The sequence below is a fragment of the Rhinoraja longicauda genome, chromosome 25 (assembly GCF_053455715.1).
Source record: "Rhinoraja longicauda isolate Sanriku21f chromosome 25, sRhiLon1.1, whole genome shotgun sequence".
Lineage (NCBI taxonomy): Eukaryota > Metazoa > Chordata > Chondrichthyes > Rajiformes > Arhynchobatidae > Rhinoraja > Rhinoraja longicauda.
The window spans coordinates 11,445,124-11,457,796 of record NC_135977.1 but is presented as its reverse complement, the minus strand read 5'-3'; the positions used below and the strand labels follow the sequence as shown (position 1 = coordinate 11,457,796).

The following is a 12,673-nucleotide window of genomic DNA, read 5'->3' as shown; positions in this document are numbered from 1 at the left end:
TGTGTGGAACTTCTTAATGCCGTAGACTATGGCTAGACCCTCCTTATCCAGCTGCGAGTAGTTGCGTTCAGCGTTATTCAGACTACGTGAAGCGTAGCCTATTGGCATTTCCATGCCATCTTCCATGACGTGTGACAGCACTGCCCCTACTCCGTAAGGGCTGGCGTCGCAGGAGAGAACGAGCGGCTTGTTGCAGTCGTAATGCGTCAGAACTTTGGACAATTTCAGGCCTTGCTTAGTTTGTGCGAACGCCTACCGCTGAGCTGGTCCCCAGTGCCATCGAACAGTTCTGCGCAGCAGTTGATGAAGCAGTTCGAGCATGGTTGCGAGATTAGGCAGAAATTTGCCGTAGTAGTTCAGCATCCCAAGGAACGCCTTCTGTTCTCTGACGTTCTTCGATTTAGCCAGCTCATCGATGGCTTTAACTCGTTCATCCACTGGCTGCAGCCCTTCAGCGCTCACCTTATGGCCCAGGTATTGGACTTCATTGACGAGAAAGGCGCATTTTTCTCGTTTCAGTCGTAGGCCTGCATCTTGGAGCCTGCGGAGGACTTGTTCGAGGTTGTCGAGGTGTTCTTCCTCGGAACTACCTGTGACGAGCAGATCGTCCAGATACACAGCAACCCCAGAAATCCCCGCCAGAAGATTGTCCATCCTACGCTGAAATACAGCCAGTGCTGTTGAAATGCCAAACGGCATTCTGGTGTATTGGAATAACCCGCGATGGGTATTTATGGTCACCAGTTCACAGCATCTGGACGACAAAACCAACTGCTGGTAAGCGTGCGACAGGTCCAGTTTGGTGAACTGCTTCCCCTTCACTAGCTTCGTAAACAACTCATCAATTCGAGGTATCGGATACGTATCAGATCGAGCTGCTGTATTCACCGTTAACCTGTAGTCTCCGCAGATTCTCACGCTACCGTCTGCCTTGTCAATGGAGACAATCGGTGCCGCCCATTTCGAGTGTTGAACGGGTTCTATGATTTTCTCCTCCTGTAGGTGATCTAATTCACGATCTACAAGATCGCGACGGGCCATCGGCACTGGTCGAGCCTTCATGAATTTCGGTGGTACGGCCGGGTCGATGTAGATGTCGACTTCGAAGCCCTTGAGCGTCCCGAGCTCCGCTTTGAAGAGGTCACTATATTTGGAGAGGAGGCTCTGCAGGCGGTCGTTCACGTTGACCTGGTTCACCTCCTGCCAGTTGAGTCGCAGAACTTCCAACCACTCACGGCCAAGTAGGCTTGGCCTCGCCCCCTTCGCTAGCAGCAGCTTGAGCGTCACTGTTTGCTGGTTGTGAGAGACGGGCACCGAACATTCTCCCAACAATCCCACTTTCTCTACAATGTAAGTACGGCGATCCACGGTGCTATCACGAAGGCGTAACCTTTCACCTTTTCCCCACTGGTCCTTCCAAGTCTCTTCACTGATAAGCGTAACTCCAGCTCCTGTGTCGATTTGCATGGGGATAGTCTTTCCCCCCACACACGTCCACAGTGAAAGGAGTAACTTTCTTCTCACTTTTAGTATGATAAAGACCATACACATCACCTTCCTCGGTCAGTTGGTGGCTTTTATCCGTTTTTCCAGCTGACTGCTTTTTCTGCAGTTTTTTCCTTCCACTCTGAGCATTTTTCCCACTCGACTTGCACACCCGTGAGAAATGCCCTTTTTTCCACAGTTGAAACACTCCACCTGTTTCGCTGGACATTCGTTCGGGTCAGCGTGGGGAGAGCCACCACAGCGATAATACCAAGATCCTCTTCCGGTTCCCCGCTTGGGCTGACCACTGTGAGGCCCCCTTGATTTCGCGATTTTGTTTATCGCTTGGCTTGGCTTTTGTTTCCCGTCACGGAGATCAGCCGTGTTGCGGTCTGCCGTCTCCATAGCGGTGGCGATACCGAGTGCCTTGTCGAAATCCAGCGTGGCTTCCGACAATGACCAACGCTGAATGCGGTCATCATCCATCCCACACACCAAACGATCACGTAACATTTCATTGATATCTGAACCATACGCACTATGTTCAGCGAGGTGACGTAACTTGGCCACATTATCAGCAAATGACTCACCCGGTTGACGATGACGAGAGTTGAATTTGTAACCCTGGACGATGACCGACGGTTTCGGGACCTTGTGATTCGTGACTGTTGACACAATCTCAGAATATTCAACTTGCCCAGATTTCTGTGGAGCAAGTAAACTCGAGATGAGTCTGTACGTTGGTCCTCCACACACGGAAAGCAAGATAGCCCTCTTCTTTCCCCATCTGTAATGTCGTTGGCTAGGAAGTAATGTTCAATGCGCTCGGCGTACTGCACCCAGTCGCCCTGTGCAACATCAAATTCCCCTATTGAGCCAGAAATAGCTATTGTAGCCACAACAACTAGTCACCAAGCGAAACTTCAAAACAAGTTTATCCTTGTCGCCAATTAATGATACGTTTTACTCAGTATCATTCTCTAAAGCACGCATTGAGTGGGAGACCTAAACAATACAGGTCTGGACACAAGATCGCCATTTTAACTCTCCCTGTGTATTTTTGCAGCTGCGCAGGGACAGCTTTACCATGTTGTTGCATGTATACATCGCATAGCAGCTTTACCATATTGTTGCATGTATACATCACAGATGGCTTCAGTGGGAAGCGATGAGTGAACCGAGGAGTTGCGGACAGAATGGTCTCTGCGGCAGGCGGAAAGGTTGGAGATTGGAAGATGTGCTTTGTGGAGGTGACGAAAATGTCAGAGAATGGTGTGTTGGATGCGGAGGCTAGTGGGTGAAAGATGAGGCCCAGGGAACTCATAAGGTTGAAACACGACCGACCTTCGTCAAGTTTAGGCTATAACCATGTTTAATCATGGAATTACAGTTCAGGTGGGGAATAAATAAAAGGGTTTTTTCTCTTTTCATACAAATGTTTGTGAAATTACTGCTCTGACAGATTTGGTATGTTTAATAAAGTCTAGTAAAAGCTCTGGCATTGAGTGGGTTGGGAGCAGGGTTTGATGAGGTAGAACTACAGAGCGACAGACTGTTTCAAAGGCATTAGTTTCAGAGATACAGCGCGGAAACAGGCCCTTCGGCCCACCGGGACCGCATAGACTAGCGAACCCCGCTCATTAACACTATCCAACGCTGTGGGAGTGGACTGTGGGAACATTGGAGTGTGGGAGGAAACCGAAGTTCTCGGAGAAACCCCACGCAGGTCACGGGGGAGAACCTACAAATTCTGTACAGAAAAGCGCCTGTAGCCGGGATCGAACGCGGGTCTTTGGCGCTATAGGCGCTGTAACGCAGCTGCTCTACCGCTGCGCCACCGTGCCCGCCCATGAATTAGTATGATGTGAATTGGAGGGACCAAGAGTAGATCAGGGGTTGATGGACGGAGGGGGGTGGGGGCGTTGGTGTTGGGGCAAATAAGCCACTTTGTTTTAATTTGGCAGTTGAAATAGGAAGTGAAGAAACGGACGAGCATTCCAATCCAGCAAGTTCGTGGACGGAAATGTTTAGTTCAGTTTAGAGATACAGCGTGGAAACAGGCCCTTCGGCCCATCGGGTCAATACCAACCAGCAATCAGCCCACACAGTATATCTATCCAATACGGACAATTTACAGAAGGCAATTAACCTAAAAAGAACCTGTAAGTCTTTGGAACGTGGGAGGAAACCGGAGAGCCCTGAGAAATCCCACGCGGCTACGGGGAGAATGGACAAGTTTCATACAGACAGCACCCGTGGTCGGGACTGAACCCGGGTCCCCGGCGCTGTAAGGCAGCAACTCCACCTCTGGGCCAATGTGCCCCTCTCCCTTGCTTTGGAAACGTTCGTCGCTCCAGCCTTTAGTGAAGAACGAATCATAATGTACCGTGGCCATGGCGAAAATATCGGTCATTTATGGCTTGGTAACGACTATTGCATTAACTGATAAATATACGTGGAGAGCTTCACAAGTGGAATTGTGAGAATGTTGGGTATCCAATTGTACTCCAATATGATGCGAATTGTTCCAGATGCGGCCCACCGTCCGTCCACATTTACCTGCTTCGGATGCGGAAGGTAACCAAAAAGACCCCAGGAGTTGTCGGCTTCATGCTAGCCCGCAATCAAGACCCGGCCCTGAAAAAAACCCCGATGGAATTAAAAGGAGAGGGGAATGCTAAGGACGGAGTTTCTCCTTCTGTCAATAACTTTGAGGCTTTCCCCACCTAATAACTTCAATTTTACCAGGGTTGTAAAACTATAAAATACGAGATTTGTTTCTTTAAAATCTAAATTTTTAAAATTAATTATATCGTTGAAAATGCTGATTCAAGGAAACGAAAAGAGTATATATTTTTAAGGAAAAGCATTACTTTTCTTTCTACTGCCAGTTTCTGATATAGGCTCTTCATTTAGTTAATAGGGCCTCCGAGATTATGTTATGTCTGACAAGAAGTGGATTGGAGAGGTAAATTGGATCATGGAGGTGGTCATAATACCGGACAAATCGAGCAAAACAAGACTCCGCCATTGGACTCTACATGACTTGCCGGGTCAGGCTACATCTGATTAGGGGATGGACAGGCATCGTTTCAGGTCGAGACCCTTCTGCAGACTAATTGGAACAGAGGGAAGAAAGCTGGAAAAGAGATATGAGGTGTGGCGATACAGCCTGCCAAGTGATAGGTCGATACATGTGAGAGGGGATTGATTAGCAGATGGGGGTAGGGGGTTAATTGGCAAAGGCTAGGGGTATAAAGGGAACAAGAAGTGAAATCGGCCACAAAATAAGGGGACAAGGGAGTGAAGGATAACACTGGAGGAAGGGATGGGGTGAAAGAAGACAGCACGTCTCCAACCTGATACCAACCATATTGTCAAATAGGTTATATATTTTATATTTACACATTATTTTACTACTGGAAATTGACATCGTACTGGAGAGTCTCTTTAGATAGGACCTACCCACATCGGAAGCAGATTTTCCCAGCCACTGTACACCACTTTTCATAATTTATTCCCTCTGTTGAACTTTTTTTTTATTCCCAGAAAATTCCCATATCCCGAAAGATGTTTATCCCATTTCTGGGGATCACTATGTAACTACGTTTATGACTACTTCTGTTGATTAATGTTGAGCTGATTTAAGACCACGGTAATGCCGCGGTTAACTAATTCGTCAACCCAAACTTTTCATCGCGCTTTCCATGGTATAAACACTAATATATATTGTGATATTTATTGCGGATCGATTTGGGACATTTGGGTACTTTAAGCATATTAGCGCAATGCCAAAACTGCACTTCCGTATTGCTGGAAAATCCAAAATCGGAGACACGGATTTGCACCTAATTTCGTCAATCGGAAGGCACTTGCAAGCAGTCCGGGTTTCCTAACACATGGATCATCAATCAAGAAAACGTAGTTTATTTGAAATATAATGAAATTTCACAAAATGCCAGTTTATAAACACTGCCGCGCCCTTCGGGCATTATTGTTTTTATTCTATTGAAGGCAAGTACATTTGCACAGAAAATTAAAACGATGCATCGTAAATAGAATAATCGGTTTTATTGTATTGCATTAAATCTTACATTATTGTTTTTCAGTTCACCGTAAGATACGGACAGCGCATTCAAGGCAACAAAGTGCACATGTGCTGCGTTTGAACAAATACCATGTTAAAGCGAACATTCAATATCTGAATATTGGATTAATTTACAAAAGAAATGTAGCAAATCGGGAATTTGATCCTTTGAATTAGAGGCAACTGGATCTGGCGATGTTTGCCTTAATGGGGGTTGCCTGGGTTTCGTGTTTAACCACACAGGAGTAAAGCTCGTGTGAGTTCCAGACTGTGGCTGGCAGAGTCAGGTAACTGCTCGCACTGAACGTGTTGTCCGTTTCCTGCTGCACCCGGCTAGTGGCAGCGCCATCACTTCTCGCACTGCCGTCCACGGTCCACTCAATGTCCACCGCGCCCGGATTGAACCCGTTCACCAAACACACCAGGGTGGCGGTACTTTTTGTGGTGACTTCACCCATTGATGGCGCCAGAATGGAAACGGTGGGGGGCCGCGGACCTGAGAAATAAGAAATGAAATAAATACAAGTGAATTATTTATCGGTTGTCGTTAAAAGTCTGAATCGATTCAGCTGGACAGATGGCAGACAAAATTTACGAAGACGGTGCCAGGTTTCGAACGTCTGAAGTATAGGCATAGATTGGATATGCTAGGACGTTAGTCCTTGTAGTGTAGAAGACCTTAGGGTGATCACATGGCGGTGCACATAATCGCGAGGGGAATACATAGGGTTAGCGCACGGAGTCTTTTCCCCACATTAGACGGCTTAGGTTCACGGCAACATTTGTAAAACATAATGTGTTGACTCCGTGGAAAGAGTTCCCCGGCGAAGATGATGAGGCAGGTACAATAACACCATTAAAAAAAACATTTGAATTAAGACATGGATAATAAAGGTTTAAAGAGATATGGGCCTGGCACAAGCAAATGTGACTAGCTCAAGTAGAGCACCTCGGTCGGCATGAAATAGGGGGACTGGAGGCCTGTTCTCCGTGGCCGTATGCATCCTTCTACACTGGTTTTACAATTATCTTTGATTTCTAATACCTCATATTATACAGCAGAATCATGCTAAGGTGTTTTTTTTTTTTACTGTGTTGCGAATATCCGAGGTTTGGTAAAACATGTAGCCTATGATTTTCTTCAGATCATGGAAACGGACAGAAAACAATGTAATTACATCTCATCCTGGTAGAATGAACAGCATTTCCAAATTAATGCTTGTTTAAATAGTAATCCCAATTCTTTCCCGGAATAGTCTTTAGAATGTTATTAGTGAATCTTCCACGTCGTCTAGAAACAAGGGTTCCCAATTTACCCCAGGGGGTACATTTCGCCTACCATTATTGTTACTTGTACTTAAAATAATAATGTTAAAAACAGCATTTTCAAACTTCCCCTTTGTCGGTTGTTTTATTATGGTAGAAATGTGAACTTCAATTACTGAACAAAAGAGGGTGGGGGTAAATTTACTTTCGAAAAGTTGCCAGGGGTAAATGGGACAAAAAAGTTGGGAACCCCTGGTAGAAAGTCCATGATGCAAGGATGGTGGCGGTTAGAAAAATGAAAGGTAAAACTAAAGAAATGTTTTGGTCAGATTCAAATTCTTTCTGACACATATCCAGACAGCTTTGGGTTCAACAACCAACATATCCGAACTTTAAAGAAAAATTCAAGCTAATGCTGAATTCAAAGACGCTGTAATATTTTCTTCAAATCTTTCGATTCTGAGCAATTCAACAATAACCTCGTATAATTGTGTGCCTATTTCTGCATTCATTTATACGAAAACCGCAAAATGATGTCGTGCACTTCTTTTAAGCTCTTTGACAACCACCAATCGTCACGTCGGTCTACCAACTGCCTGCCCGTTTAAAAATCGACAATCAGAGGGATCATGTTAAACAGCACAATAGACAGTCTGCGCTTTCTGCTACATCATAATCTAGATGACAATCGGAGAACCAGCATCAAAATCCCTTGCAGGTTCTACAAGGTGGGTACAAAGAGTCTGACGGCATATCCATAAAAATATCCAATGGCTAGATATCCAATGGCTAGCTGAACCAGAAATGAACCCGAATGCTGTTCTGCCCTTGTTTCTAATTTCGGAGCTGAACCAGACTTGCAACAATCCCCCACAATTTCGCGTAAAGGGAATTGAAATGGTGCCGTGCGCAGCGTTTTAATATTTGTTTTATACCCTTTCCCTTGAATACACCCTCATGGTATCATTAAAACAAGCAGCATAGCCCAGAAATCAACTTCGCGCCATTTGCCCACATGGATATTTGCAATTTCAAAAATATCCCATTTAATTCACCAACATCCCTTGCCAAATGTTTATTAACTTTCCTTTGGATGTTTCCACTAATTCTACGTCCCAAAATATACCGTAAGCTAATAAAATCTCATAAGTACCCGAGCATTTCTTCAAGTAACGGCAACAGTTTTCATTTGCATTACGCTTATATTGAAGCAAAGTGTGTAATAGCATCAGTCTCGAATGAAACCCGCCACTTGAGGATACATCAAATCAGAGAATCAGCATTTCGGTTAAAGGAGCAGGTTTCATGAACATCAGGGAAGAAAGGGGGATAACAGATCTTCAGGAGATCATTCCAGAATTTCACAACTTCGCATTTGAATCAGAGCTGTCAGTATGTGAAGGCGTTAGATTCGACGATGATCAAGAAGCCGCGGTTAGGTGAGCGCAGGTTTCTCGGAATGTTGTAAGGATGGAGGTAAAGGATTTTTTTTTTTAAAACAAGTTCACGTAGGAGAAACAAGGAACCGCGAATGTTGGCATCTTGAGTACAACACAAAGTGCTGAAGTAATCCAGCGGATCAGACAGCATCTCTGGAGGACATAGATAGATGTTCGGGAAAGTCTCTCAAAGGTTCTCTCAAAGGTTCCGACACGAAACATTGCCTATCCAGATATCTGTGCTGAACAGCTGGCTGAGGTATTCACCAAGATCTTTAACCTGTCATTATCTCTGGCTACGGTCCCCAAGTGCCTGAAGTCGGCTATCATAGTTCCGGTGCCGAAAAAAGCAAAGATCTCCAACCTGAACGACTACCGCCCGGTTGCCCTAACGCCGATTGTCATGAAGTGCTTTGAGAGGCTAGTCCTCTCACACATCAAATCCAGCATCCCTGACTCACTGGACCCACATCAATTTGCATACAGGGCAAATAGATCTACAGAGGACGCCATCTCTCTGGCTCTTCACACTGTCCTGACTCACCTAGAGAGACAGGGCACGTACGTGAGGATGCTATTCATAGACTATAGCTCCGCCTTCAACACGGTCATCCCCACCAAGCTCATCACCAAACTCCACCAGCTAGGCCTTAGCTCGTCATTATGTGACTGGATCCTGGACTTCCTGCTGGAACGACCGCAGGCAGTGAGAATGGGCCCGCACCTGTCCTCCACTATCACCCTGAGTACCGGCACACCACAGGGCTGTGTTCTGAGCCCCATGCTCTACTCCCTCTTCACACACGACTGTGTTCCTGCATTCGACACCAACACCATTGTCAAGTTTGCAGATGACACAACGGTGATCGGGCTGATCACCAACGGGGATGAAACAAACTATAGAGCGGAGGTGCAGAACCTGGCGGACTGGTGCTCGGATAACAACCTGTCCCTAAATACCACCAAGACCAAGGAGCTGATCATCAACTTCCGTAGGTCACATAACGGGGAATATGCCCCGATCTCTATCAATGGGGTCAGTGTGGAGAGAGTGTCCAGCTTCAAGTTTCTGGGCACTCACATTTCGGAGGACCTAACATGGTCCAATAACACTGCTGCGCTGGTCAAGAAGGCACAACAAAGACTGTTCTACTTAAGAACACTGAAAAAGTCTGGTCTACCCCAACAGCTGCTGAAGACCTTCTACCGCTGCACCATAGAGAGCATCCTAACGCATGGAATCCCTGTGTGGTACCTCAGCTGCACGGAGGCAGAAAGGAAAGCTCTACAGCGGGTAGTCCATAGAGCTCAGAGGGCCATCGGAACACAGCTACCAGACTTGGAGGGCATCTACAACACACGATGCCTCAGAAAAGCCACCAGCATCCACAAAGACTCTTCACACCCCTGCAACAGTCTGTTCGAACTCCTTCCATCGGGCAGACGATACAAGGCCTTCTATGCCCGCACCTCCAGACTCAGGAACAGCTTCATCCCCAGGGCCATAGCTGCTATGAACCGGTCCTGCTGAGCCGGATGGCCACAACGCATAGATCAACTTGCACTTTACCCTGTCCAAAACTGTTACAACTGTTCGTTTCGTTGGGTTGCTGCTGTCTAAATTACCTAAATTAGTGCATCGTATGGGAGGCGCATTCCCAATCTCGTTGTACCCCTGGGTACAATGACAATAAAGATATATTGTATTGTATTGTATTGTATCTACCGGAGATGCTGCTCGACCCGTTGTCTACTTAGGTCTAATAGGATCTTTCTACCGAGGATTTATGATGGAAAGCAAAACTTAAGTTCAATGATTCGTGTTTCACACCGCGAATACTTTACTTACTGCCTAGATTCAGTTTGGTTCCTCTCCCAAAGGTGAATTTACTGCCGTCCCACACACCACAGTAATAATCGGCAGCGTCCTCAGTTTGCACGTTGGTGATGGTTAAATGCATTTGGTTGCTGGATGACTGAACGGAACCCGTGAATCGTTCTGGAATCCCGGAGCCTCTGGTGGAGCCTTCATACCACACGAAGACAGGGGCGCTGCCCGGCTTCTGCCAGTACCAGCTCGTGTGCAAGCTACCGATGCTGCCCCCTGACACGGTACAGGTGATTTTGACGGTTGTTCCCGGCGAGGTTGATATAGACGGGTCCTGAGTCAATGTAGTCTCCGCGTTTATAGCTGATAGGGAAAAAAAACAGATAAATATACAGAACCATTAGGAAAAAAAAGCAGAATGTAAAACGACACAACATTGATCATTCTGCGCTCTGCTCACAGTGGAAACAGGTCACCAAGGCAAGAACCCAAACCCATTCTGCCATGTCGAAGGTGACAAAGGAATGTTTTGCTGCACAAGCGCGGTTTTGAGCCCTTTCGAAGTTTGTCTTTTAAAGTCTTCATCATCCCAGCGTCACCAATGATTAATTATTCATGCAAATCTTTATCCACGTGTCATCGATTCACTGAATTATTGGCTCCGTGTAAAATGATATTTCTGCAGATCCGGCCCTTTGGGAGAAAGAAATATTCATATTGTTTTAAGTGGGAGGAGAATAGCAGACAACGGTGAACTCAACGGTGGCGGGGGGGGGGGGGGGGGGGGAGGGAGAGGGAGGGAAGCTCTAAGATTCAAAGACGGGAACTGTTGTGTGAGAGCAGGCTCTTATTTACTGAGTAAAAGGGGTCAGCTGTATTGGATGATAGGACTGGAGAGACTTTGCACTATCCCCCTTAAGCTCCCAAATAATTATAAAATAATACATTTGCCCTTTGCCTACAAATAAATCGCAGTCGTGTAATATCGCAAGGCACAATTCCACCACGAACTCATTCATTGAATTTAGCGTGCCCACTTTAATGGTCAAGTTAAACGGCACAGGAGAATCTGTTAATATGTTTTCATCGCAGTGCGAGAGAACGAGAAGTTGTCGACGCTTCAGACGGTCGAATTCCAGGGCAGGGGAACAACAATACATAATTGATTGAACTAGAAGTGTGAAGGAGCAATGGTAAATGCATGCCATGGAACAGAGCCAGCTGATGTCCACTGACAAACTTAATTAAAATATCGGAAATTCAAGATGTAGACGGAGGCTTTCAATGTGATCACTCAAAAGACAGAAACTACACACAGAAATAAAATCTAAGTGGACGACACACATCCACGATTATCTAAACATGTTAAAGACAGCGTTAAAATAAAAGAGCAAAAACATTTTCTAGTAGCAAAGTTGAATGGAAATTAAAAACAGCGAATTGTAAAACAATATGATGTTCAATGAGTACGAAAATATCAAAGTAATGTTGGACGTCCGCTATAAGTGTAAATGCATGATAATAAGATTTCTGCAATTGTTATTACAACCTACAGAGTAAATATTGGTCTGAAGTAGGGGGTCTGGGGTATAATTAAAGGGGAATATGGAGATGGCAGATAATTTAAATGGTAATTTTTCATCGGTCTGCTCTTCAGAACATGGACTTAACGTCCCAGAAACGGCTGCAGACAAGGTAGTGGAAGCAAGGAACAAACTCACAATAGTTGCAAACATTAGGAAGTTGATCGAACCACGGGCTGACAGGTTCTTAAGATCTATTGTATTCCATTCTAGAGTCTTAATTTATACCATTGCAGCGCGGAATTCATTGCTTTAAGTTTTATTTCAAAACTACCATGGACGTTCCTTGGTATTCATTTTCATCCAGAAATAAATGGCTGTGGATGTTGTCTATATGGACTTCAGTAAGGCATTTGACAAGGTTCCAAATGGAAGGTTGATTAAGAAGGTTAAATCGTTGGGTATTAATAGTGAGGTTGCAAGATGGATTCAACAATGGCTGAATGGGAGATACCAGAGGGTAATGGTTGACAATTGTATGTCAGGTTGGAGGCCAGTGTCTAGTGGAGTACCCCAAGGATCTGTGTTGGGTCCACTGTTGTTTGTCATTTACATTAATGATCTGGATGATGGTGTGGCAAATTGGATTAGTAAATATGCAGATGATATTAAGATAGGTGGTGTAGTTAATAATGAAGTAGAGTTTCAAAGTCTACAGAGAGATTTGGGCCTTTTGGAAGGGTGGGCTGAAAGATGGCAGATTGAGTTTAATGCTGATAAGTGTGAGGTGCTGCATTTTGGTAGGACAAATCAAAATAGGACGTACAGGGTAAATGGTAGGGAATTGAGGAATGCAGTGGAACAGAGGGATCTGGGAATAACTGTGCATTGTTCCCTGAAGGTGGAATCTCATGTGGATAGGGTGGTGAAGAAGGCGTTTGGTATGCTTGCCTTTATAAATCAGAGCATCGAATATAGAAGTTGGGATGTAATGTTAAAATTGTACAGGGCATTGGTGACGCCGAATCTGGAGTATGGTGTGCAG

The 12,673-nt window shown here is 45.3% G+C and overlaps 1 protein-coding gene across 1 annotated transcript; it reads right to left on the bottom strand.

The window, feature by feature from the left end:
• Nucleotides 1-5,558: 5,558 nt before the first annotated feature.
• LOC144605665 (immunoglobulin lambda-1 light chain-like) lies at nucleotides 5,559-10,636 on the bottom strand. Its single transcript, XM_078421142.1, has 3 exons — nucleotides 10,566-10,636; nucleotides 10,127-10,468; nucleotides 5,559-6,068 (listed from the first exon to the last, which is right to left on the bottom strand). Exons 1-3 carry the CDS (start codon nucleotides 10,609-10,611, stop codon nucleotides 5,746-5,748), a joined length of 711 nt encoding a protein of 236 aa, XP_078277268.1. The 5' UTR covers nucleotides 10,612-10,636; the 3' UTR covers nucleotides 5,559-5,745.
• Between the last annotated feature and the right edge of the window lie 2,037 nt (nucleotides 10,637-12,673).

Bases quoted from the DNA above. Each gene is read 5' to 3' on its own strand.
- LOC144605665 (XM_078421142.1), bottom strand. From the start codon at position 10,611: ATGGCAGAATGGGTTTGGGTTCTTGCCTTGGTGACCTGTTTCCACT. The intron at 10,469-10,565 runs GTGAGCAGAGCG...TTTCCCTATCAG, and splicing joins CTTGGTGACCTGTTTCCACT to CTATAAACGCGGAGACTACA. The intron at 6,069-10,126 runs GTAAGTAAAGTA...CTTATTTCTCAG, and splicing joins AACCAAACTGAATCTAGGCA to GTCCGCGGCCCCCCACCGTT.